This window comes from Hemitrygon akajei, chromosome 11 (assembly GCF_048418815.1).
Source record: "Hemitrygon akajei chromosome 11, sHemAka1.3, whole genome shotgun sequence".
NCBI classification, from domain to species: Eukaryota; Metazoa; Chordata; class Chondrichthyes; order Myliobatiformes; family Dasyatidae; genus Hemitrygon; species Hemitrygon akajei.
Genome location: NC_133134.1, coordinates 139,842,246 through 139,867,630, shown reverse-complemented (window position 1 = coordinate 139,867,630; position 25,385 = coordinate 139,842,246). Strand labels below are relative to the sequence as shown.

The 25,385-nt window shown below is 49.6% G+C and overlaps 1 protein-coding gene across 4 annotated transcripts in view; it reads right to left on the bottom strand.

Moving 5' to 3' along the window:
* Positions 1-25,385, bottom strand: part of LOC140736070 (uridine-cytidine kinase-like 1) — a 202,126-nt gene that overhangs the window by 56,593 nt on the left and 120,148 nt on the right. For all 4 annotated transcript variants that reach the window (XM_073061805.1, XM_073061803.1, XM_073061802.1 and 1 more), the window contains 3 exons: positions 8,450-8,643; positions 2,589-2,695; positions 1,613-1,783 (listed from right to left, as the gene is read on the bottom strand). In XM_073061805.1, coding sequence (XP_072917906.1) covers positions 1,613-1,783; positions 2,589-2,695; positions 8,450-8,643 — 472 coding nt within the window. The remainder of the gene's footprint in view (positions 1-1,612; positions 1,784-2,588; positions 2,696-8,449; positions 8,644-25,385) is intronic.

Here is a 25,385-nt window from a genome sequence, read left to right as displayed (position 1 = left end):
ATGGCCAATTCAGGTGACGTATCGAGGGTGGTTACAGATATCAGATTTGATTAGATCAATTGGACTGTCATTCTTATCTGATGAAATTATCAATGGATACACGATTCCAGCTGAATAGAACTTTCCCCTCATTCCTCAGACTTTCCCTCCACGCCCAAATTACACCCTCTTATTGTGATAATGAGTCATCAGCCAATGATCTGTCTCTTTCGTGCTCAGAGTGTTCATGATATCAGGTATTGCTGCTGATTCACCTTCACTCAATAAACAAATCCCCCTTAACCAATTCCACAACTGAGTTTATGGAAGGGTGTGACAAGTATAGAATTAGATTAGTAATATTAGTGTAGAAAATACTTAACATCTTTATCTGAAATTTCCATCCCATTGTAGCAAAAGGATAAATTAATTCATAAACAGTGAACATAGAAATAGTACTAAACTTTTCTACACCACTCCAGATTCTCTTTTAATCATAAAATCTACAATGTCCAAGCCTTCCACCATAACATACTTTGTTAATCATATTTAACTGAACCAAAGTAGTAAGATGTTAGATATATATTTGAAGGTTTGTTAAATATAGTTGATGTCACAGGTGTTAATTATTTATGTATGCTTTTTATTGACTTTATGATATATGTTTGGTATGGTGCAGAGGGAAGGAAGGAGATTCACTTTTTAATACCTGGAGGATTATACCTATACTCCAAATGGTTTCTGCAGAGCAGAACCAGTGACCTGGACAAGTTAGTGACAGTGAAGTGTATTTCAGGACTATATAAATGCAAATTATAAATGTAAAAATGTTTTTTGTTGCCGTTCATTGCAAAAATATGACACAAGTTAACCTGTTTAGATTCCATTCAACGTAGTTCAAAAGTGGGTTAATATCAGCACCTAAATCCTGGATTAATATAAATACCACAGAAGGAAACCATGGTTGTATTGATGCTAACTCTTCTGCTGAAAATACTTGCTTTAATGGATTTATCCTGCTATTTGCCTGTATTCTATCACATTACGTTTAATTAAAAAGTTGAATATTTATCTAATTTCCACTCAATTTATTTTATTACATCTACTCCAATAAACACAATACAGAATAAACACTTCAATAATCAGGAAACTCTTGCACAAATTCGAATCTCCCTTTAATTCTTTTAGTCATATTCCTGACTTTGTGAACCGTATTACTGATTAGTCCTCCTTCACAAAATCCTTCAAAAGGTTTGAAATGTTTTATTTGACTTCCATTTTCACTGCTCCAGTAGAAAAATTCTCTATATTCTCTATATTTCTCAGCCAATCACATGTTATTTATACAGAAGGAATAGTAATCAATGTGGAGAAAAGAGGAACTGCTCAGAACTCTGATGTTTATTAAGCCCAAGTAATTCAAAGGAAGAATTTCTGTGTAACCGAAGTCTCTCATTCCTGGTTACATACTTTAAATTTTCCATTACTGTTATGGAACATGATGGTCTGTGTTTTGCAAGAATTATCAATTTTAATTTCCTTTCTTTATTCTTGTCTAAATTCTCATGTAACTGGCAATGCTGCAATTAGTTCTTAATCCGTGTCCATTGTTTCCATAACACATTGTACTTACCCATTCCTTCTTCCTTAAATGTGTTGTAAAATCATACACTGGAATTTTTACACTTTTCCCTTGTTTTAATTTCTTTAGAGTATGCACAATGAGACAAAAGTCAAAAGCATCGGGATGGTCAAAATTATACTCATTGTTGGCAGCGCGCTCTTGTTGTTCTTTTGTGAGAACCTAAGTGCAAATATAAAACTTTTTTAAATTGTGCAATAGTTGTAGGAATAGATACAGCACACATAGCAAGGGAAGAAACAACTTTTATAATACTATGTGAGCATGTTAACAGGGTGATACACTTGTTTGCCCCATACACAACTACAAATTAGTATTCCAGACCTTGAAGCTCAGTGCTGAGTTTACTAATCACAAAGTATGCATTGCTAATGCTTTACCTATAATTTAACTCAGTAAATATCCACATAATAGAAATTACAAAAATTAAGAACACTTAAGACTAGATAAGTACAATCATCTAGAAAACTTTTCTGTAACTCAGGTGAACTCAGCAGGTCAGGCAGTATCTATGGAGAGGAACAAACAGCTGATGTTGTTTCTTGCAGAAAACCCTCCATCAGGACTGGACAGGAGTGGGGAGAAAGCCAGAATAAGAAGTTGGGGAGAGGGGTAGGAGTTCAAGATGGCAGGTGAGCAGGAGAGGAGGTAAGACGACAGCCGGAAAGAGGAATTGAAAAATACAGATGGGAAGGGGAAGAAATTACTGAAAGTTAAGAGAAATCAATATTCATGCCATTCGGTTGGAGTTTACCCAGGTGCAATATGAGGAGTTTCTCCTCCAATCTGAGAATAGCAGTAGGAGGCAATGGACCAACTTGTCCCAATGAGAATTCAAAGTAGAATCAAAATTTAAACTTCTTTAACTTTTAGCTTGCTATCTGAATGATTCACCGATTAACTAATTCCTTCTCTACAATAGCAACTGATGAAATAACTATAATATCTGAGTCATAAATATATGTACCTTGTAAAAGGAGTCCACAGACAGAAGGACAACCCAGGGCACATCCAAAGCTTCTATTATTTTTCTGGCCACTGTAGTTTTGCCTGAAGCACTGCCTCCACACAATCCTGAAAAAGTAGCACAAAATGTAGTTGCCAGCTTTCCGAAACACTGAAAAAAGACAATTTTCCTTATACAGTAATAACCTTCCCAATCCATTCTATAGAATCCAAGGAATAAGCAGCTTTGAGTTCTGATTAGAGAACTCCTCGCTTATTCTTACATCTCTGAAAATACCCTCCTAAATCCGACATCCTTGTCATTGAGTCGTTCTTTCAGCCATTCTGGAAAAAGCCTGGTTTTCCTTTGCTATCCGTCAGCACCGGTGTTTGGGAATATTTAACCACAATTCTAAATTATGAATATGTGATTGACTGATAAGTATGAATATTTCAACTTAGAAGCTTCCAAAAGTTAATTAGATTTGTACAGGAAACCAATACTATGCACAATCTATTTTTTTTATTATAAGGAAAATGCTTTCATCTGCTTGTATTCAAGAACTTTCTTTCAATCACTGTCCAAGGACAAACAGCAGAATCTTTCACAATGTTAAAAAGACAGTGTTGTGGATGATTTATCATCAGTTACTGTAAAGTATACTGCTTCCTTTAATTGCATTAGTAACACCAACAGAACACATTTGTAACTATCACTGTTTTTAGTTAAGAGACCATAATCTATAAGCGATGAAGTCTGGTTTTTTCTGTTTGGGAAAAGAAAGGCATTTATTTCAAATTCCTGAAATGCCTTTGAAAATGAGTTTAAAATGTGGCCGAGATCTTCTGATGCATCTTTGCAAAGTGTATATTGTCAAACCGTTCAGACTTTACCTGATGCTGCAAAGATGTATGGCTATCTTCAACAATTTCATGGTTTAAAGTTCACCAATCTGTGTAGATTGGTGATAACATTTCCTCTCGTTGATGATCAACACTGGTACACCTCAGGGGTGTGTGCTTAGCCCACTGCTCTACTCTCTGTATACACATGACTATGTGGCTAGGCATAGCTCAAATACTATCTATAAATTTGCTGACGATACAACCATTGTTGGTGGAATCTGAGGTGGTGACGAGAGGGTGTACAGGAGTGAGATATGCCAACTAGTGGAGTGGTGCCGCAGCAACAACCTGGCACTCAACATCAGTAAAATGAAAGAGCTGATTGTGGACTTCAGGAAGGGTAAGATGAAGGAACGTATACCTGGGTGCCTGGGTGTGAAGATCTCTGAGGATCTAACCTGGTCCCAACATATCGATGTAGTTATAAAGAAGGCAAGACAGTGGCTATACTTCATTAGGAGTTTGAAGAGATTTACATTCAAAAATTTCTATAGTTGTACTGTGACATTCTGACAGGCTGCATCACTGTCTGGTATGGAGGGGCTTCTGCCCAGGACTGAAAGAAGCTGCAGAAGGTTGTAGATCTAGTCGGCTCCATCTTGGGTACTAGCCTACAAAGTACCCAGGACATCTTCAGAGAGCGGTGTCTCAGAAAGGCAGTGTCCATTATTAAGGACCTCCAGCACCCAGGGCATGCCCTTTTCTCACTGTTACCATCAGGTAGGAGGTACAGAAGCCTGAAGGCACACACTCAGAGCAATTCAGGAACAGCTTCTTCCCCTCTGCCATCCAATTCCTAAGTGGACATTGAATCTTTGGACACTATCTCAATTTTTTTAATATACAGTATTTCTGTTTTTGTACATTTTTAAAAAAATCTATTCAATATACACAATTGATTTACTTGTTTATGTTTATTTTACTTATTTATTTTTCTCTATTCTAGATTATGTATTGCATTGAACTGCTGCTGCTAAGTTAACAAATTTCACATCAGATGCCAGTGCTTATAAACCTGGTTCTGATTCTGACATCCAATGCTCAATTCTGAGAAGCGTTTAATGTTGTGGCTTGTCATGGATGCTTTGTTGGTCAGATCTTCCCAAATAACCAAATAAATTCTTACGTTTAGTTACTGTATTTGCATATTATTTTAAATAAGCATGTGAAGATCGAGTGAAACTTGAACTTTCTGGTTTTTATATTTAAACTTTCTACATTCAAGTGAAAACAGGTTAAAAACCTACTGTAAAGAGTTGTTCATTTCTAATTAAATATTAAACTTGGGAATCAATGTCAGAATCATGAGCAACACTGTCGTTGGCTGGATGAGTAGTGTCACATCTTCAACCTTGCACTCAACGTCAGCAAGACTAAGGAACTGATTACGAACTTCAGGAAGGGGGAGTCAGGAGAACACACACTGTTCCTCATTGAGATCAGCAGTGGCAAGGAGAGCAGCTTCAAGTTCCTGGGTATCAAAGGATCTATCATGGTTCCAACATATTGATGCAATAATGAAGACAGCATGCCAGCAGCTACATCAGGTATTTGAAGAAATTTGGCATGTCACCAAAGACTAGCAAATTTCTACAGATTTACCGTGGAGAGCATCTTGACTAGTTGGTATGGAGGCTCCAATGCTCAGGAAAAAAAAACTGCAGAGGGTTGTAAACTCAGCCAGCTCCATCACGGGCACTCTCCTCCCTACCATCAAGGACGTCTTCAAAAAGTGATGCTTCAAGAAGGCAGTCTCCATCATTAAGGATCCTCGGTATCCAAGACCTGTCCCCTTCTCATCACCACCATCAAAGTGGTGGTACAGGATCCTGATGATGCACACTCAACATTTTAGAAAAAGCTTCTTCCCCTCTGCCATCAGATTTCTGAGCTGTCCATGAACACTACCTCACTATTTATTTATGTTTCTACATTTCTTATTAGAACTTTATTGCTCTGTATTATTCCACACAACAAGTTTCATGACCTATGCCAGTGATAACAAACATGACTGATTCTAAAAATAATTTGTGGGTTTACTGTCTGTATACATCACATGATGCTAAACATTTTCTTTTCATGCAGCAGTTTAAACACACTACAGTTCATGGCTGCTTTAATGTTGCCTAAAATTAGGAACTGAAGGTAAAAGAAATTTTGTCAAATGCAGGTCCTATGAGGCCTGGTGTACTGGATGAGCCTGACATGAAACTGAATGTCTTTCTGATTCACAAACAATTTGAATAGGAGAAGGGATGGCTCCAAAACCTTCTAATCAGAATCAAGGAAACACGAGGAAATCTGTAGATGCTGGAAATTCAAGCAACACACACAAAATGCTGGTCAGGACTCTTCGTCAGGACTCGGCCGGAAACATTGACAGCGCTTCTCCCTATAGATGCTGTCTGGCCTGCTGCGTTCCACCAGCATTTTGAATCAGAATCAGGTTTAATATCACTGGCATATGTCAGGAACTACAGTAGTACAATGAAATACATGATAAATAAATTAAGAGAAAAAAAGCTATTACATTAAGTATATACATATATATGTCTACTAAATAGTAAAGCTAAAATAAGTAGTGCAAAAAAAACAGAAATAAAAAATGTAGTGAGGTAGTGTTCATGGGTTCAATGTCCATTTAGAAATTAAATGGCAGAGGTAAAGAAGCTGTTCCTGAATTGCCGAGTGTGTACCTTGAAACTTCTGTACCTCCTTCCCAATGGTACTGATGAGAAAAGGGCACATCCTGGGTGGGGAGAATCCTTAATGATGGACGCCGCCTTCCGAACACAATCACTCTTTAAAGATGTTTTGGATACTCTGGAGGTGAGTACCCATGATGGAGCTGACTAATTTTATGTTTCTGCAACTCATTCAATTTTGTACAGTAACCCCCCCCCCCCCCCCCCGCCCCGCCATACCAGACAGTGATGCAGCCACTCAGAATGCTCTGCACAGTACATTTGTACAGGCTTTCAGTTGACAAACCAAATCTCTTCAAACTGCTAATGAAATATAGTCACTGTCTTGCCTTCTTTATAGCTCCAACAATATGTTGCAGACACATTAGGTCCCCAGAGATATTGACACCCAGGAACTTGAAATTGTTCACTCTCTCCACTTCTGATCTCTCTGTGATGACTGATTTGTGTTCCTTCATTTTACCATTCCTGAAGTCCACAATCAGCTCTTTGGCCTTGCTGATGTTGAGGGCAAGGTTGCAATGATACCACTGAACTAGCTGGTATATCTCACTCCTGTACGCCCTTTCATCACCATCTGAAACTCAACAATGGTTGCATCATCTGCAAATGTAGAGATGGCATTTGAGCTATGCCTCACCGCACAGTCACGGGCGTAGAGAGTAGAGCAGTGGGCTAAGCACACATCCCTGTGTTGCGATAATGCTGATTGTCAGCGAGGTGAAGATTGTAGTTTTCTGGTTAGGAAGTTGAGGATCCACTTGCTGAGGGAGGTACAGAAGCCCAGGTTCCGTAGCTTTTCGATCAGGACTGTGTGAAGTGCTGAGCTATAGTGAATACATAGGTATTTGCATTGTCCAGGCGATCTAAGGCCCCATGGAGAGCCACTGAGATTGCGTCTGCTGCGACCTACTGTGGCGATAGGTGAATTGCAGGGGGTCAGGTGTTAACTCTAGTCATGACCAAACTCTCAAAGCTTTTCACAACCATAGATGCGAGTGCTCCTGGATGATAGTAGTTAAGGCAGCTCACACTGTTCTTCTTGGGCTCTGGTATAATAGTTGCACTTTTAGAGCAGGCGGGAACTTTGACTGTAGCAGTAAGAGATTGAAAATGTCTTTGAATAACTCCACCAGTTATTTGGCAGAGGTTTTCAGAGCCTTACCAGGTACTCCATTGGGCCCTGCTGCCTTGCAAGGGTACTCTAACGAGCCCTCTTGAAAGGCAGCCTGACATTGGCCTCTGAGACAGAGATCACAAGGTCATCGGATGCTGCAGGCATGGATTTTGCTTTGTATGCAGAGCTGACATGCATCCGAAGTCACCCCTAACCCCTCTCAGAATTGTTTCTTGGCTCTTGAACTAGTCCTCCACAAGTCATACCTGGTTTCCTTATGCATACCTGGGTGGCCAAACAGAATGCCACAGATCTAGCCCTCTGCAAACTATGAACATCCTGGTTCATCCATGGCTTTTGGTTTGGGAATGTACAGCAAGTTTCTGTAGGCACACACTCATCCACACAGGTTTCAATACAGTCAGTGGCAACTTCGCAAGACAGAGGAAATAAAGAAACCCACAGAGGCCTGAAACCTTAAACACTAGGAGAAAACACTGGAAGCACTCAGCAGATCAGGCAGCATTTGTCGAAGAAGAAAGTGCTTAATGTTTCAGATATGGGATCCTTCAACAGAACTGGGAAGAGGGAAAAGCAGGAACAAGAGAGAATCTGCACATGCTGGAAATCCAAGCAACACACACAGAATGCTGGAGGAACTCAGCAGGCCAGGCAGCATCTATGGAAAAGAGTACAGCCGATGTTTCAGCTGAGACTCTTCGGCAGGACAGTTAGTTTTCAGTAACAGAGAAGGCAAGGAGGGAAGGTTAGCACATAGGGGATATCGCTGATCAGATGGATCCGGATGGGTTCAAGAATCCCCTCTACAGATGCTGCCTGACCTGTTGAGATCCTCCAGCATCTTATGTATGTTAATCTGGATTTCTATCATCTGCAGTTTCTCTTGTGTCGCTGGAAGAAATCATTGGGTCAAATAGCATCAAACAGGTACTGAAATGCCCAATGTTTTCAACAACTACCTCAAGTTCAAACTGATGTTGGGAAATTAGTTTTTTTTACAGTGTGGCTATCAGGATCAAACCAACAATTGGGATTCTAAATAGTATTCAGCAAGGACTATTACAGGTTAAGTGACAACAATTGCAAAATATTTTCAAACATAAATATTCTAAGCCCAATTCTGCAAGTGCTTACCAATAACAAATGCTTCTTTGGACTGAGTTCCATGTTCATTGTACCACGGAGGCCGTCCTGCCGTATAAATTGTCCGTTTGTTTGTCCTTAGAAGCGGTGGCTCAGATTTGCATTGGCTTGTGTTTCGCTTTCTTGGTGACAGAGTGTTGGTCACAGGAGGTAATAATTTGTCCAATGTGCCCTCGCTGCCGCCACTACAACGCAATAGAATTACAAAGTTCAAAGTAAGATTTATTATCACCACATACAACCCTGAGATTCTTTTCCCTGTGGGCATTATTAGCAAATCTATAGAACAATAACTGTAAACTGGATCAATAAACAACAAGCTGTGCAAATGCAAATATAAGTAATAGCAATAACTAACAAGTATGAAATAACAAGATAAAGAGTGAGACCATCAGTTGTGGGAACACCGGAAATAGAATGCTCAAGAGCCTGATGGTTGAGAGGTAGGTGGTACGAGTCCTGAGGCACCTGTACCCTTTACCTGATGGCAGCAGTGGGAAAGAGTATGGCCTGGGTGGTGAGGACCTTCGATGACCGATACTATTTTTCTACAGCAATGTTTCATGTAGATGTGCTCAATGGTTGGGAGGGTTTTGCCCGCGATGTACTGGGCAGAATCCATTACCTTTTGTGGGATTTTCTGCTTGAAAGCATTGGTGTTCCCATACCAGGCCGCAATGCAACCAGTCAGCACACTTCCCACCACACCTGTAGAAGTTTTCCAAAGTTTTTGATGACATTCCTGAGAAAATAGAGGCAATTTTGTGCTTTCTTTGCAATTATATTTATATGATGAGTCCAGGACATGTCCTCTGAGACAGAGTCACCCAAGAATTTAAAAGTTATTGACCCTCTCCACATCTGATGAGTACTGGCTCATGGACCTCTGGTTTCCCTCTCCTATTGTCTACAATCAGTTCCAACATTATTTCAAAGTATATCTGTCAGAAACAATAAAAAAAATTATTGGGTCTATTGGTACAAATCATCCCAGGTTATGACTGACCAACTTATACAAAGCCCATACACGTGACCAAGTGTTTGGTAGATTAGCCAGATGGATTTGCCGGCTGCTGCAAAGCTACTGATCACAGGAACAAAACTCTATTGTAATCTGGAGTGAACATAAACTTGTTCATTCATATTCTGACGCTGTCATCATAGGTCAGTCATTTCACCCATTCAATCATTTTCACGTTTCTCTCTCACCCCACCCTGTGTCTGTGTGAGAGTGTGTGAGACAGTGTCTGTGCGTGAGACAGTGAGTGTCTGTGCGTGAGAGAGTGAGTGTGCGTGAGAGAGAGAGTGTCTGTGTGTGAGAGAGTGAGTGTGCGTGAGAGAGAGAGTGTCTGTGAATGAGAGAGACAGTGTCTGTGAGTGAGAGAGACAGTGTCTGTGTGTGAGAGAGAGTGTCTGTGCGTGAGAGAGAGTGTCTGTGCGGGAGAGAGAGTGTCTGTGCGGGAGAGAGAGTGTCTGTGCGGGAGAGAGAGTGGCTGTGCGGGAGAGAGAGTGGCTGTGCGGGAGAGAGAGTGTCTGTGCGGGAGAGAGAGAGTGTCTGTGCGGGAGAGAGAGTGTGTCTGTGCGGGAGAGAGAGTGGCTGTGCGGGAGAGAGAGAGTGTCTGTGCGGGAGAGAGAGTGTGTCTGTGCGGGAGAGAGAGTGTGTCTGTGCGGGAGAGAGAGTGTCTGTGCGTGAGAGAGAGTGTCTGTGCGTGAGAGAGAGAGTGTCTGTGCGTGAGAGAGAGAGTGTCTGTGCGAGACTGAGTGTCTGTGCGTGAGAGAGAGTGTCTGTGCGTGAGAGTGAGTGTCTGTGCGTGAGAGAGACTGTGCGTCAGAGAGAGACAGTGTCTGTGCGTGAGAGAGAGACAGTGTCTGTGCGTGAGAGAGTGAGTGTCTGTGCGTGAGAGAGTGAGTGTCTGTGCGTGAGAGAGTGAGTGTCTGTGAGTGAGAGAGACAGTGTCTGTGCGTGACAGAGAGTGTCTGTGCGGGAGAGAGAGAGTGTCTGTGCGGGAGAGAGAGAGTGTCTGTGCGAGACTGAGTGTCTGTGCGAGACTGAGTGTCTGTGCGAGACTGAGTGTCTGTGCGAGAGAGAGAGTGTCTGTGCGTGAGAGTGAGTGTCTGTGCGTGAGAGTGAGTGTCTGTGCGTGAGAGAGATTGCCTGTGCGTGAGAGAGAGACAGTGTCTGTGCGTGAGAGAGAGACAGTGTCTGTGCGTGAGAGAGTGAGTGTCTGTGCGTGAGAGAGTGAGTGTCTGTGCGTGAGAGAGAGACAGTGTCTGTGCGTGAGAGAGTGAGTGTCTGTGAGTGAGAGAGACAGTGTCTGTGCGTGACAGAGAGTGTCTGTGCGGGAGAGAGAGAGTGTCTGTGCGAGACTGAGTGTCTGTGCGAGACTGAGTGTCTGTGCGAGACTGAGTGTCTGTGCGGGAGAGAGAGTGTCTGTGCGTGAGAGAGAGTGTCTGTGCGTGAGAGTGAGTGTCTGTGCGTGAGAGAGACTGTCTGTGCGTGAGAGAGACTGTCTGTGCGTGAGAGAGAGACAGTGTCTGTGCGAGAGAGTGAGTGTCTGTGCGTGAGAGAGTGAGTGTCTGTGCGTGAGAGAGAGAGTGTCTGTGCGGGAGAGAGAGTGTGTCTGTGCGGGAGAGAGAGTGTCTGTGCGGGAGAGAGAGAGTGTCTGTGCGAGACTGAGTGTCTGTGCGAGACTGAGTGTCTGTGCGTGAGACTGAGTGTCTGTGAGTGAGAGAGACTGTCTGTGCGTGAGAGAGACTGTCTGTGCGTGAGAGAGACTGTCTGTGCGTGAGAGAGAGACAGTGTCTGTGCGTGAGAGAGAGACAGTGTCTGTGCGTGAGAGAGTGAGTGTCTGTGCGTGAGAGAGAGACAGTGTCTGTGCGTGAGAGAGTGAGTGTCTGTGAGTGAGAGTGACAGTGTCTGTGCGTGAGAGAGACAGTGTCTGTGCGGGAGAGAGACAGTGTCTGTGCGGGAGAGAGACAGTGTCTGTGCGGGAGAGAGAGTGTCTGTGCGGGACAGAGAGTGTCTGTGCGGGAGAGAGAGTGTCTGTGCGGGAGAGAGAGAGTGTCTGTGCGGGAGAGAGAGTGTGTCTGTGCGGGAGAGAGACAGTATCTGTGCGGGAGAGAGAGAGTGTATGTGCGGGAGAGAGAGTGTGTCTGTGCGGGAGAGAGACAGTGTCTGTGCGGGAGAGAGACAGTGTCTGTGCGGGAGAGAGAGTGTCTGTGCGGGAGAGAGAGTGTCTGTGCGGGAGAGAGAGAGTGTCTGTGCGGGAGAGAGACGGTGTCCGTGCGGGAGAGAGACGGTGTCCGTGCGTGAGAGAGACGGTGTCCGTGCGTGAGAGGGTGAGTGACTGTGCGTGAGAGAGAGTGTCCGTGCGTGAGAGAGAGTGTCCGTGCGTGAGAGAGACAGTGTCCGTGCGTGAGAGGGTGAGTGTCCGTGCGTGAGAGTGAGTGTCCGTGCGTGAGAGGGTGAGTGTCTGTGCGTGAGAGAGAGACAGTGTCCGTGCGTGAGAGAGACAGTGTCTGTGCGTGAGAGGGTGAGTGTCTGTGCGTGAGAGAGACAGTGTCTGTGCGTGAGAGAGAGACAGTGTCTGTGCGTGAGAGAGTGAGTGTCTGTGCGTGAGAGAGTGAGTGTCTGTGCATTAGAGAGAGACAGTGTCTGTGCGTGAGAGGGTGAGTGTCCCTGCGTGAGAGAGACAGTGTCCGTGCGAGAGAGTGAGTGTCCATGCGTGAGAGACTGAGTGTCCGTGTGTGAGAGCGAGACAGTGTCTGTGCGTGAGAGAGAGTGTCTGTGCGTGAGAGTGAGTGTCTGTGCGTGAGAGAGACTGTCTGTGCGTGAGAGAGACTGTCTGTGCGTGAGAGAGTGAGTGTCTGTGCGTGAGAGAGAGACAGTGTCTGTGCGTGAGAGAGTGAGTGTCTGTGCGTGAGAGAGTGAGTGTCTGTGCGTGAGAGAGACTGTCTGTGCGTGAGAGAGAGACAGTGTCTGTGCGTGAGAGAGAGACAGTGTCTGTGCGGGAGAGAGAGTGTCTGTGCGGGAGAGAGAGTGTCTGTGCGGGAGAGAGAGTGTCTGTGCAGGAGAGAGAGAGTGTCTGTGCGGGAGAGAGAGTGTCTGTGCGAGACTGAGTGTCTGTGCGAGACTGAGTGTCTGTGCGTGAGAGAGAGTGTCTGTGCGTGAGAGTGAGTGTCTGTGCGTGAGAGTGAGTGTCTGTGCGTGAGAGAGACTGTGCGTGAGAGAGACTGTCTGTGCGTGAGAGAGTGAGTGTCTGTGCGTGAGAGAGAGACAGTGTCTGTGCGTGAGAGAGAGACAGTGTCTGTGCGTGAGAGAGTGAGTGTCTGTGAGTGAGAGAGACAGTGTCTGTGCGTGACAGAGAGTGTCTGTGCGGGAGAGAGAGAGTGTCTGTGCGAGACTGAGTGTCTGTGCGAGACTGAGTGTCTGTGCGTGAGAGAGAGTGTCTGTGCGTGAGAGTGAGTGTCTGTGCGTGAGAGAGACTGTCTGTGCGTGAGAGAGACTGTCTGTGCGTGAGAGAGTGAGTGTCTGTGCGTGAGAGAGAGACAGTGTCTGTGCGTGAGAGAGTGAGTGTCTGTGCGTGAGAGAGAGAGTGTCTGTGCGGGAGAGAGAGTGTGTCTGTGCGGGAGAGAGAGTGTGTCTGTGCGGGAGAGAGAGTGTCTGTGCGGGAGAGAGAGAGTGTCTGTGCGAGACTGAGTGTCTGTGCGAGACTGAGTGTCTGTGCGAGACTGAGTGTCTGTGCGTGAGAGTGAGTGTCTGTGAGTGAGAGAGACTGTCTGTGCGTGAGAGAGACTGTCTGTGCGTGAGAGAGACTGTCTGTGCGTGAGAGAGAGACAGTGTCTGTGCGGGAGAGAGAGTGTCTGTGCAGGAGAGAGAGAGTGTCTGTGCGGGAGAGAGAGAGTGTCTGTGCGGGAGAGAGAGTGTCTGTGCGGGAGAGAGAGTGTCTGTGCGGGAGAGAGAGAGTGTCTGTGCGAGACTGAGTGTCTGTGCGTGAGAGTGAGTGTCTGTGAGTGAGAGAGACTGTCTGTGCGTGAGAGAGACTGTCTGTGCGTGAGAGAGAGACAGTGTCTGTGCGTGAGAGAGAGACAGTGTCTGTGCGGGAGAGAGAGTGTCTGTGCGGGAGAGAGAGTGTCTGTGCAGGAGAGAGAGAGTGTCTGTGCGGGAGAGAGAGTGTCTGTGCGAGACTGAGTGTCTGTGCGAGACTGAGTGTCTGTGCGTGAGAGAGAGTGTCTGTGCGTGAGAGTGAGTGTCTGTGCGTGAGAGTGAGTGTCTGTGCGTGAGAGAGACTGTGCGTGAAAGAGACTGTCTGTGCGTGAGAGAGTGAGTGTCTGTGCGTGAGAGAGAGACAGTGTCTGTGCGTGAGAGAGAGACAGTGTCTGTGCGTGAGAGAGTGAGTGTCTGTGCGTGAGAGAGTGAGTGTCTGTGCGTGAGAGAGAGACAGTGTCTGTGCGTGAGAGAGAGACAGTGTCTGTGCGTGAGAGAGTGAGTGTCTGTGAGTGAGAGAGACAGTGTCTGTGCGTGACAGAGAGTGTCTGTGCGGGAGAGAGAGAGTGTCTGTGCGAGACTGAGTGTCTGTGCGAGACTGAGTGTCTGTGCGTGAGAGAGAGTGTCTGTGCGTGAGAGTGAGAGTCTGTGCGTGAGAGAGACTGTCTGTGCGTGAGAGAGACTGTCTGTGCGTGAGAGAGTGAGTGTCTGTGCGTGAGAGAGAGACAGTGTCTGTGCGTGAGAGAGTGAGTGTCTGTGCGTGAGAGAGAGAGTGTCTGTGCGGGAGAGAGAGTGTGTCTGTGCGGGAGAGAGAGTGTGTCTGTGCGGGAGAGAGAGTATCTGTGCGGGAGAGAGAGAGTGTCTGTGCAAGACTGAGTGTCTGTGCGAGACTGAGTGTCTGTGCGAGACTGAGTGTCTGTGCGAGACTGAGTGTCTGTGCGAGACTGAGTGTCTGTGCGTGAGAGAGACTGTCTGTGCGTGAGAGAGACTGTCTGTGCGTGAGAGAGACTGTCTGTGCGTGAGAGAGAGACAGTGTCTGTGCGTGAGAGAGAGACAGTGTCTGTGCGTGAGAGAGAGACAGTGTCTGTGCGTGAGAGAGAGACAGTGTCTGTGCGTGAGAGAGTGAGTGTCTGTGCGTGAGAGAGAGACAGTGTCTGTGCGTGAGAGAGAGACAGTGTCTGTGCGTGAGAGAGTGAGTGTCTGTGAGTGAGAGTGACAGTGTCTGTGCGTGACAGAGACAGTGTCTGTGCGTGACAGAGAGAGACAGTGTCTGTGCGTGAGAGAGTGAGTGTCTGTGCGTGAGAGAGAGACAGTGTCTGTGCGTGAGAGAGAGACAGTGTCTGTGCGTGAGAGAGTGAGTGTCTGTGAGTGAGAGTGACAGTGTCTGTGCGTGACAGAGAGAGTGTCTGTGCGGGAGAGAGACAGTGTCTGTGCGGGAGAGAGACAGTGTCTGTGCGGGACAGAGAGTGTCTGTGCGGGAGAGAGAGTGTCTGTGCGGGAGAGAGAGTGTCTGTGCGAGACTGAGTGTCTGTGCGTGAGAGTGAGTGTCTGTGCGTGAGAGAGAGACAGTGTCTGTGCGTGAGAGAGAGACAGTGTCTGTGCGTGAGAGAGAGTGTCTGTGCAGGAGAGAGAGAGTGTCTGTGCGGGAGAGAGAGTGTCTGTGCGAGACTGAGTGTCTGTGCGTGAGAGAGAGTGTCTGTGCGTGAGAGTGAGTGTCTGTGCGTGAGAGTGAGTGTCTGTGCGTGAGAGTGAGTGTCTGTGCGTGAGAGAGACTGTGCGTGAGAGAGACTGTCTGTGCGTGAGAGAGTGAGTGTCTGTGCGTGAGAGAGAGACAGTGTCTGTGCGTGAGAGAGAGACAGTGTCTGTGCGTGAGAGAGTGAGTGTCTGTGCGTGAGAGAGTGAGTGTCTGTGCGTGAGAGAGAGACAGTGTCTGTGTGTGAGAGAGTGAGTGTCTGTGAGTGAGAGAGACAGTGTCTGTGCGTGACAGAGAGTGTCTGTGCGGGAGAGAGAGAGTGTCTGTGCGAGACTGAGTGTCTGTGCGAGACTGAGTGTCTGTGCGTGAGAGAGAGTGTCTGTGCGTGAGAGAGAGAGTGTCCGTGCGTGAGAGTGAGTGTCTGTGCGTGAGAGAGACTGTCTGTGCGTGAGAGAGACTGTCTGTGCGTGAGAGAGTGAGTGTCTGTGCGTGAGAGAGTGAGTGTCTGTGCGTGAGAGAGAGAGTGTCTGTGCGTGAGAGAGAGTGAGTGTCCGTGCGAGAGAGTGAGTGTCCGTGTGAGAGAGGGTGAGTGTCCGTGCGTGAGAGAGAGACAGTGTCCGTGTGAGAGAGGGTGAGTGTCCGTGCGAGAGAGTGAGTGAGTGTCCGTGCGAGAGAGTGAGTGTCCGTGCGTGAGAGACAGTGACTGTGCGTGAGAGAGACAGTGTCCGTGTGTGAGAGTGTCTGTGCGTGCGTGAGTGTCTGTGCGTGAAAGATTTTGTGTGCGTGAGAGAGTGAGTGTGCGTGAGAGTGTCTGTGCATGTGAGAGTGTCTGTGTGTGAGAGTGTCTGTGCGTGAGAGATTGAGTGTGCGTGAGAGAGTGTCTGTGCGTGAGAGAGAGACAGTGTCTGTGCGTGAGAGAGTGTCTGAGTGAGAGAGAGTGTCTGTGAGTGAGAGAGAGTGTGTCTGTGCGTGAGAGAGAGTGTCTGTGCGTGAGAGAGAGTGTCTGTGCGGGAGAGAGAGTGTCTGTGCGGGAGAGAGAGTGTCTGTGCGGGAGAGAGAGTGTCTGTGCGAGACTGAGTGTCTGTGCGTGAGAGAGAGTGTCTGTGCGTGAGAGTGAGTGTCTGTGCGTGAGAGTGAGTGTCTGTGCGTGAGAGAGACTGTGCGTGAGAGAGACTGCCTGTGCGTGAGAGAGTGAGTGTCTGTGCGTGAGAGAGAGACAGTGTCTGTGCGTGAGAGAGAGACAGTGTCTGTGCGTGAGAGAGAGACAGTGTCTGTGCGTGAGAGAGAGAGTGTCTGTGCGAGACTGAGTGTCTGTGCGAGACTGAGTGTCTGTGCGTGAGAGAGAGTGTCTGTGCGTGAGAGTGAGTGTCTGTGCGTGAGAGAGACTGTCTGTGCGTGAGAGAGACTGTGCGTGAGAGAGTGAGTGTCTGTGCGTGAGAGAGAGACAGTGTCTGTGCGTGAGAGAGTGAGTGTCTGTGCGTGAGAGAGAGACAGTGTCTGTGCGGGAGAGAGAGTGTCTGTGCGGGAGAGAGAGAGTGTCTGTGCGGGAGAGAGAGTGTGTCTGTGCGGGAGAGAGAGTGTGTCTGTGCGGGAGAGAGAGTGTCTGTGCGGGAGAGAGAGTGTCTGTGCGGGAGAGAGAGTGTCTGTGCGGGAGAGAGAGTGTGTCTGTGCGGGAGAGAGAGTGTGTCTGTGCGGTAGAGAGAGTGTCTGTGCGGGAGAGAGAGTGTCTGTGCGGGAGAGAGAGTGTCTGTGCGGGAGAGAGAGTGTCTGTGCGGGAGAGAGAGTGTCTGTGCGAGACTGAGTGTCTGTGCGAGACTGAGTGTCTGTGCGTGAGAGAGAGTGTCTGTGCGTGAGAGTGAGTGTCTGTGCGTGAGAGTGAGTGTCTGTGCGTGAGAGAGACTGTGCGTGAGAGAGACTGCCTGTGCGTGAGAGAGTGAGTGTCTGTGCGTGAGAGAGAGACAGTGTCTGTGCGTGAGAGAGTGAGTGTCTGTGCGTGAGAGAGTGAGTGTCTGTGCATGAGAGAGAGACAGTGTCTGTGCGTGAGAGAGAGACAGTGTCTGTGCGTGAGAGAGTGAGTGTCTGTGAGTGAGAGAGACAGTGTCTGTGCGTGATAGAGAGTGTCTGTGCGGGAGAGAGAGAGTGTCTGTGCGAGACTGAGTGTCTGTGCGTGAGAGAGAGTGTCTGTGCGTGAGAGTGAGTGTCTGTGCGTGAGAGTGAGTGTCTGTGCGTGAGAGTGAGTGTCTGTGCGTGAGAGAGACTGTGCGTGAGAGAGACTGCCTGTGCGTGAGAGGGTGAGTGTCTGTGCGTGAGAGAGAGTGTCTGTGCGTGAGAGTGAGTGTCTGTGCGTGAGAGAGACTGTCTGTGCGTGAGAGAGACTGTCTGTGCGTGAGTGAGACTGTCTGTGCGTGAGAGAGTGAGTGTCTGTGCGTGAGAGAGAGACAGTGTCTGTGCGTGAGAGAGTGAGTGTCTGTGCGTGAGAGAGAGAGTGTCTGTGCGGGAGAGAGAGTGTGTCTGTGTGGGAGAGAGAGAGTGTCTGTGCGAGACTGAGTGTCTGTGCGTGAGAGTGAGTGTCTGTGCGTGAGAGAGACTGTCTGTGCGTGAGAGAGAGACAGTGTCTGTGCGTGAGAGAGAGACAGTGTCTGTGAGTGAGAGAGAGTGTCTGTGCGGGAGAGAGAGTGTCTGTGCGGGAGAGAGAGTGTCTGTGCAGGAGAGAGAGAGTGTCTGTGCGGGAGAGAGAGTGTCTGTGCGAGACTGAGTGTCTGTGCGAGACTGAGTGTCTGTGCGTGAGAGAGAGTGTCTGTGCGTGAGAGTGAGTGTCTGTGCGTGAGAGTGAGTGTCTGTGCGTGAGAGAGACTGTGCGTGAGAGAGACTGTCTGTGCGTGAGAGAGTGAGTGTCTGTGCGTGAGAGAGAGACAGTGTCTGTGCGTGAGAGAGAGACAGTGTCTGTGCGTGAGAGAGTGAGTGTCTGTGCGTGAGAGAGTGAGTGTCTGTGAGTGAGAGAGACAGTGTCTGTGCGTGACAGAGAGTGTCTGTGCGGGAGAGAGAGAGTGTCTGTGCGAGACTGAGTGTCTGTGCGAGACTGAGTGTCTGTGCGTGAGAGAGAGTGTCTGTGCGTGAGAGAGACTGTCTGTGCGTGAGAGAGACTGTCTGTGCGTGAGAGAGTGAGTGTCTGTGCGTGAGAGAGAGACAGTGTCTGTGCGTGAGAGAGTGAGTGTCTGTGCGTGAGAGAGAGAGTGTCTGTGCGGGAGAGAGAGTGTGTCTGTGCGGGAGAGAGAGTGTGTCTGTGCGGGAGAGAGAGTGTCTGTGCGGGAGAGAGAGAGTGTCTGTGCGAGACTGAGTGTCTGTGCGAGACTGAGTGTCTGTGCGTGAGAGTGAGTGTCTGTGAGTGAGAGAGACTGTCTGTGCGTGAGAGAGACAGTCTGTGCGTGAGAGAGACTGTCTGTGCGTGAGAGAGAGACAGTGTCTGTGCGGGAGAGAGAGTGTCTGTGCGGGAGAGAGAGTGTCTGTGCAGGAGAGAGAGAGTGTCTGTGCGGGAGAGAGAGTGTCTGTGCGGGAGAGAGAGTGTCTGTGCGGGAGAGAGAGAGTGTCTGTGCGAGACTGAGTGTCTGTGCGTGAGAGTGAGTGTCTGTGAGTGAGAGAGACTGTCTGTGCATGAGAGAGACTGTCTGTGCGTGAGAGAGAGACAGTGTCTGTGCGTGAGAGAGAGTGTCTGTGCGGGAGAGAGAGTGTCTGTGCGGGAGAGAGAGTGTCTGTGCGAGACTGAGTGTCTGTGCGAGACTGAGTGTCTGTGCGTGAGAGAGAGTGTCTGTGCGTGAGAGTGAGTGTCTGTGCGTGAGAGTGAGTGTCTGTGCGTGAGAGAGACTGTGCGTGAGAGAGACTGTCTGTGCGTGAGAGAGTGAGTGTCTGTGCGTGAGAGAGAGACTGTCTGTGCGTGAGAGAGAGACAGTGTCTGTGCGTGAGAGAGTGAGTGTCTGTGCGTGAGAGAGTGAGTGTCTGTGCGTGAGAGAGAGACAGTGTCTGTGCGTGAGAGAGAGACAGTGTCTGTGCGTGAGAGAGTGAGTGTCTGTGAGTGAGAGAGACAGTGTCTGTGCGTGACAGAGAGTGTCTGTGCGGGAGAGAGAGAGTGTCTGTGCGAGACTGAGTGTCTGTGCGAGACTGAGTGTCTGTGCGTGAGAGAGAGTGTCTGTGCGTGAGAGTGAGTGTCTGTGCGTGAGAGAGACTGTCTGTGCGTGAGAGAGACTGTCTGTGCGTGAGAGAGTGAGTGTCTGTGCGTGAGAGAGAGACAGTGTCTGTGCGTGAGAGAGTGAGTGTCTGTGCGTGAGAGAGAGAGTGTCTGTGCGGGAGAGAGAGTGTGTCTGTGCGGGAGAGAGAGTGTGTCTGTGCGGGAGAGAGAGTATCTGTGCGTGAGAGAGTGAGTGTGCGTGAGAGTGTCTGTGCATGTGAGAGTGTCTGTGTGTGAGAGTGTCTGTGCGTGAGAGATTGAGTGTGCGTGAGAGAGTGTCTGTGCGTGAGAGAGAGACAGTGTCTGTGCGTGAGAGAGTGTCTGAGTGAGAGAGAGTGTCTGTGAGTGAGAGAGAGTGTGTCTGTGCGTGAGAGAGAGTGTCTGTGCGTGAGAGAGAGTGTCTGTGCGGGAGAGAGAGTGTCTGTGCGGGAGAGAGAGTGTCTGTGCGGGAGAGAGAGTGTCTGTGCGAGACTGAGTGTCTGTGCGTGAGAGAGAGTGTCTGTGCGTGAGAGTGAGTGTCTGTGCGTGAGAGTGAGTGTCTGTGCGTGAGAGAGACTGTGCGTGAGAGAGACTGCCTGTGCGTGAGAGAGTGAGTGTCTGTGCGTGAGAGAGAGACAGTGTCTGTGCGTGAGAGAGAGACAGTGTCTGTGCGTGAGAGAGAGACAGTGTCTGTGCGTGAGAGAGAGAGTGTCTGTGCGAGACTGAGTGTCTGTGCGAGACTGAGTGTCTGTGCGTGAGAGAGAGTGTCTGTGCGTGAGAGTGAGTGTCTGTGCGTGAGAGAGACTGTCTGTGCGTGAGAGAGACTGTGCGTGAGAGAGTGAGTGTCTGTGCGTGAGAGAGAGACAGTGTCTGTGCGTGAGAGAGTGAGTGTCTGTGCGTGAGAGAGAGACAGTGTCTGTGCGGGAGAGAGAGTGTCTGTGCGGGAGAGAGAGAGTGTCTGTGCGGGAGAGAGAGTTTGTCTGTGCGGGAGAGAGAGTGTGTCTGTGCGGGAGAGAGAGTGTCTGTGCGGGAGAGAGAGTGTCTGTGCGGGAGAGAGAGTGTCTGTGCGGGAGAGAGAGTGTGTCTGTGCGGGAGAGAGAGTGTCTGTGCGGGAGAGAGAGTGTCTGTGCGGGAGAGAGAGTGTCTGTGCGGGAGAGAGAGTGTCTGTGCGAGACTGAGTGTCTGTGCGAGACTGAGTGTCTGTGCGTGAGAGAGAGTGTCTGTGCGTGAGAGTGAGTGTCTGTGCGTGAGAGTGAGTGTCTGTGCGTGAGAGAGACTGTGCGTGAGAGAGACTGCCTGTGCGTGAGAGAGTGAGTGTCTGTGCGTGAGAGAGAGACAGTGTCTGTGCGTGAGAGAGTGAGTGTCTGTGCGTGAGAGAGTGAGTGTCTGTGCGTGAGAGAGAGACAGTGTCTGTGCGTGAGAGAGAGACAGTGTCTGTGCGTGAGAGAGTGAGTGTCTGTGAGTGAGAGAGACAGTGTCTGTGCGTGATAGAGAGTGTCTGTGCGGGAGAGAGAGAGTGTCTGTGCGAGACTGAGTGTCTGTGCGTGAGAGAGAGTGTCTGTGCGTGAGAGTGAGTGTCTGTGCGTGAGAGTGAGTGTCTGTGCGTGAGAGAGACTGTGCGTGAGAGAGACTGCCTGTGCGTGAGAGGGTGAGTGTCTGTGCGTGAGAGAGAGTGTCTGTGCGTGAGAGTGAGTGTCTGTGCGTGAGAGAGACTGTCTGTGCGTGAGAGAGACTGTCTGTGCGTGAGTGAGACTGTCTGTGCGTGAGAGAGTGAGTGTCTGTGCGTGAGAGAGAGACAGTGTCTGTGCGTGAGAGAGTGAGTGTCTGTGCGTGAGAGAGAGAGTGTCTGTGCGGGAGAGAGAGTGTGTCTGTGTGGGAGAGAGAGAGTGTCTGTGCGAGACTGAGTGTCTGTGCGTGAGAGTGAGTGTCTGTGCGTGAGAGAGACTGTCTGTGCGTGAGAGAGAGACAGTGTCTGTGCGTGAGAGAGAGACAGTGTCTGTGAGTGAGAGAGAGTGTCTGTGCGGGAGAGAGAGTGTCTGTGCGGGAGAGAGAGTGTCTGTGCAGGAGAGAGAGAGTGTCTGTGCGGGAGAGAGAGTGTCTGTGCGAGACTGAGTGTCTGTGCGAGACTGAGTGTCTGTGCGTGAGAGAGAGTGTCTGTGCGTGAGAGTGAGTGTCTGTGCGTGAGAGTGAGTGTCTGTGCGTGAGAGAGACTGTGCGTGAGAGAGACTGTCTGTGCGTGAGAGAGTGAGTGTCTGTGCGTGAGAGAGAGACAGTGTCTGTGCGTGAGAGAGAGACAGTGTCTGTGCGTGAGAGAGTGAGTGTCTGTGCGTGAGAGAGTGAGTGTCTGTGAGTGAGATAGACAGTGTCTGTGCGTGACAGAGAGTGTCTGTGCGGGAGAGAGAGAGTGTCTGTGCGAGACTGAGTGTCTGTGCGAGACTGAGTGTCTGTGCGTGAGAGAGAGTGTCTGTGCGTGAGAGAGACTGTCTGTGCGTGAGAGAGACTGTCTGTGCGTGAGAGAGTGAGTGTCTGTGCGTGAGAGAGAGACAGTGTCTGTGCGTGAGAGAGTGAGTGTCTGTGCGTGAGAGAGAGAGTGTCTGTGCGGGAGAGAGAGTGTGTCTGTGCGGGAGAGAGAGTGTGTCTGTGCGGGAGAGAGAGTGTCTGTGCGGGAGAGAGAGAGTGTCTGTGCGAGACTGAGTGTCTGTGCGAGACTGAGTGTCTGTGCGTGAGAGTGAGTGTCTGTGAGTGAGAGAGACTGTCTGTGCGTGAGAGAGACTGTCTGTGCGTGAGAGAGACTGTCTGTGCGTGAGAGAGAGACAGTGTCTGTGCGGGAGAGAGAGTGTCTGTGCGGGAGAGAGAGTGTCTGTGCAGGAGAGAGAGAGTGTCTGTGCGGGAGAGAGAGTGTCTGTGCGGGAGAGAGAGTGTCTGTGCGGGAGAGAGAGAGTGTCTGTGCGAGACTGAGTGTCTGTGCGTGAGAGTGAGTGTCTGTGAGTGAGAGAGACTGTCTGTGCGTGAGAGAGACTGTCTGTGCGTGAGAGAGAGACAGTGTCTGTGCGTGAGAGAGAGTGTCTGTGCGGGAGAGAGAGTGTCTGTGCGGGAGAGAGAGTGTCTGTGCGAGACTGAGTGTCTGTGCGAGACTGAGTGTCTGTGCGTGAGAGAGAGTGTCTGTGCGTGAGAGTGAGTGTCTGTGCGTGAGAGTGAGTGTCTGTGCGTGAGAGAGACTGTGCGTGAGAGAGACTGTCTGTGCGTGAGAGAGTGAGTGTCTGTGCGTGAGAGAGAGACTGTCTGTGCGTGAGAGAGAGACAGTGTCTGTGCGTGAGAGAGTGAGTGTCTGTGCGTGAGAGAGTGAGTGTCTGTGCGTGAGAGAGAGACAGTGTCTGTGCGTGAGAGAGAGACAGTGTCTGTGCGTGAGAGAGTGAGTGTCTGTGAGTGAGAGAGACAGTGTCTGTGCGTGACAGAGAGTGTCTGTGCGGGAGAGAGAGAGTGTCTGTGCGAGACTGAGTGTCTGTGCGAGACTGAGTGTCTGTGCGTGAGAGAGAGTGTCTGTGCGTGAGAGTGAGTGTCTGTGCGTGAGAGAGACTGTCTGTGCGTGAGAGAGACTGTCTGTGCGTGAGAGAGTGAGTGTCTGTGCGTGAGAGAGAGACAGTGTCTGTGCGTGAGAGAGTGAGTGTCTGTGCGGGAGAGAGAGTGTCTGTGCGGGAGAGAGAGTGTCTGTGCGGGAGAGAGAGTGTCTGTGCGAGACTGAGTGTCTGTGCGAGACTGAGTGTCTGTGCGTGAGAGAGAGTGTCTGTGCGTGAGAGTGAGTGTCTGTGCGTGAGAGTGAGTGTCTGTGCGTGAGAGTGAGTGTCTGTGCGTGAGAGAGACTGTGCGTGAGAGAGACTGCCTGTGCGTGAGAGAGTGAGTGTCTGTGCGTGAGAGAGAGACAGTGTCTGTGCGTGAGAGAGTGAGTGTCTGTGCGTGAGAGAGTGAGTGTCTGTGCATGAGAGAGAGACAGTGTCTGTGCGTGAGAGAGAGACAGTGTCTGTGCGTGAGAGAGTGAGTGTCTGTGAGTGAGAGAGACAGTGTCTGTGCGTGATAGAGAGTGTCTGTGCGGGAGAGAGAGAGTGTCTGTGCGAGACTGAGTGTATGTGCGTGAGAGAGAGTGTCTGTGCGTGAGAGTGAGTGTCTGTGCGTGAGAGTGAGTGTCTGTGCGTGAGAGAGACTGTGCGTGAGAGAGACTGCCTGTGCGTGAGAGGGTGAGTGTCTGTGCGTGAGAGAGAGTGTCTGTGCGTGAGAGTGAGTGTCTGTGCGTGAGAGAGACTGTCTGTGCGTGAGAGAGACTGTCTGTGCGTGAGTGAGACTGTCTGTGCGTGAGAGAGTGAGTGTCTGTGCGTGAGAGAGAGACAGTGTCTGTGCGTGAGAGAGTGAGTGTCTGTGCGTGAGAGAGAGAGTGTCTGTGCGGGAGAGAGAGTGTGTCTGTGTGGGAGAGAGAGAGTGTCTGTGCGAGACTGAGTGTCTGTGCGTGAGAGTGAGTGTCTGTGCGTGAGAGAGACTGTCTGTGCGTGAGAGAGAGACAGTGTCTGTGCGTGAGAGAGAGACAGTGTCTGTGAGTGAGAGAGAGTGTCTGTGCGGGAGAGAGAGTGTCTGTGCGGGAGAGAGAGTGTCTGTGCAGGAGAGAGAGAGTGTCTGTGCGGGAGAGAGAGTGTCTGTGCGAGACTGAGTGTCTGTGCGAGACTGAGTGTCTGTGCGTGAGAGAGAGTGTCTGTGCGTGAGAGTGAGTGTCTGTGCGTGAGAGTGAGTGTCTGTGCGTGAGAGAGACTGTGCGTGAGAGAGACTGTCTGTGCGTGAGAGAGTGAGTGTCTGTGCGTGAGAGAGAGACAGTGTCTGTGCGTGAGAGAGAGACAGTGTCTGTGCGTGAGAGAGTGAGTGTCTGTGCGTGAGAGAGTGAGTGTCTGTGAGTGAGAGAGACAGTGTCTGTGCGTGACAGAGAGTGTCTGTGCGGGAGAGAGAGAGTGTCTGTGCGAGACTGAGTGTCTGTGCGAGACTGAGTGTCTGTGCGTGAGAGAGAGTGTCTGTGCGTGAGAGAGACTGTCTGTGCGTGAGAGAGACTGTCTGTGCGTGAGAGAGTGAGTGTCTGTGCGTGAGAGAGAGACAGTGTCTGTGCGTGAGAGAGTGAGTGTCTGTGCGTGAGAGAGAGAGTGTCTGTGCGGGAGAGAGAGTGTGTCTGTGCGGGAGAGAGAGTGTGTCTGTGCGGGAGAGAGAGTGTCTGTGCGGGAGAGAGAGAGTGTCTGTGCGAGACTGAGTGTCTGTGCGAGACTGAGTGTCTGTGCGTGAGAGTGAGTGTCTGTGAGTGAGAGAGACTGTCTGTGCGTGAGAGAGACTGTCTGTGCGTGAGAGAGACTGTCTGTGCGTGAGAGAGAGACAGTGTCTGTGCGGGAGAGAGAGTGTCTGTGCGGGAGAGAGAGTGTCTGTGCAGGAGAGAGAGAGTGTCTGTGCGGGAGAGAGAGTGTCTGTGCGGGAGAGAGAGTGTCTGTGCGGGAGAGAGAGAGTGTCTGTGCGAGACTGAGTGTCTGTGCGTGAGAGTGAGTGTCTGTGAGTGAGAGAGACTGTCTGTGCGTGAGAGAGACTGTCTGTGCGTGAGAGAGAGACAGTGTCTGTGCGTGAGAGAGAGTGTCTGTGCGGGAGAGAGAGTGTCTGTGCGGGAGAGAGAGTGTCTGTGCGAGACTGAGTGTCTGTGCGAGACTGAGTGTCTGTGCGTGAGAGAGAGTGTCTGTGCGTGAGAGTGAGTGTCTGTGCGTGAGAGTGAGTGTCTGTGCGTGAGAGAGACTGTGCGTGAGAGAGACTGTCTGTGCGTGAGAGAGTGAGTGTCTGTGCGTGAGAGAGAGACTGTCTGTGCGTGAGAGAGAGACAGTGTCTGTGCGTGAGAGAGTGAGTGTCTGTGCGTGAGAGAGTGAGTGTCTGTGCGTGAGAGAGAGACAGTGTCTGTGCGTGAGAGAGAGACAGTGTCTGTGCGTGAGAGAGTGAGTGTCTGTGAGTGAGAGAGACAGTGTCTGTGCGTGACAGAGAGTGT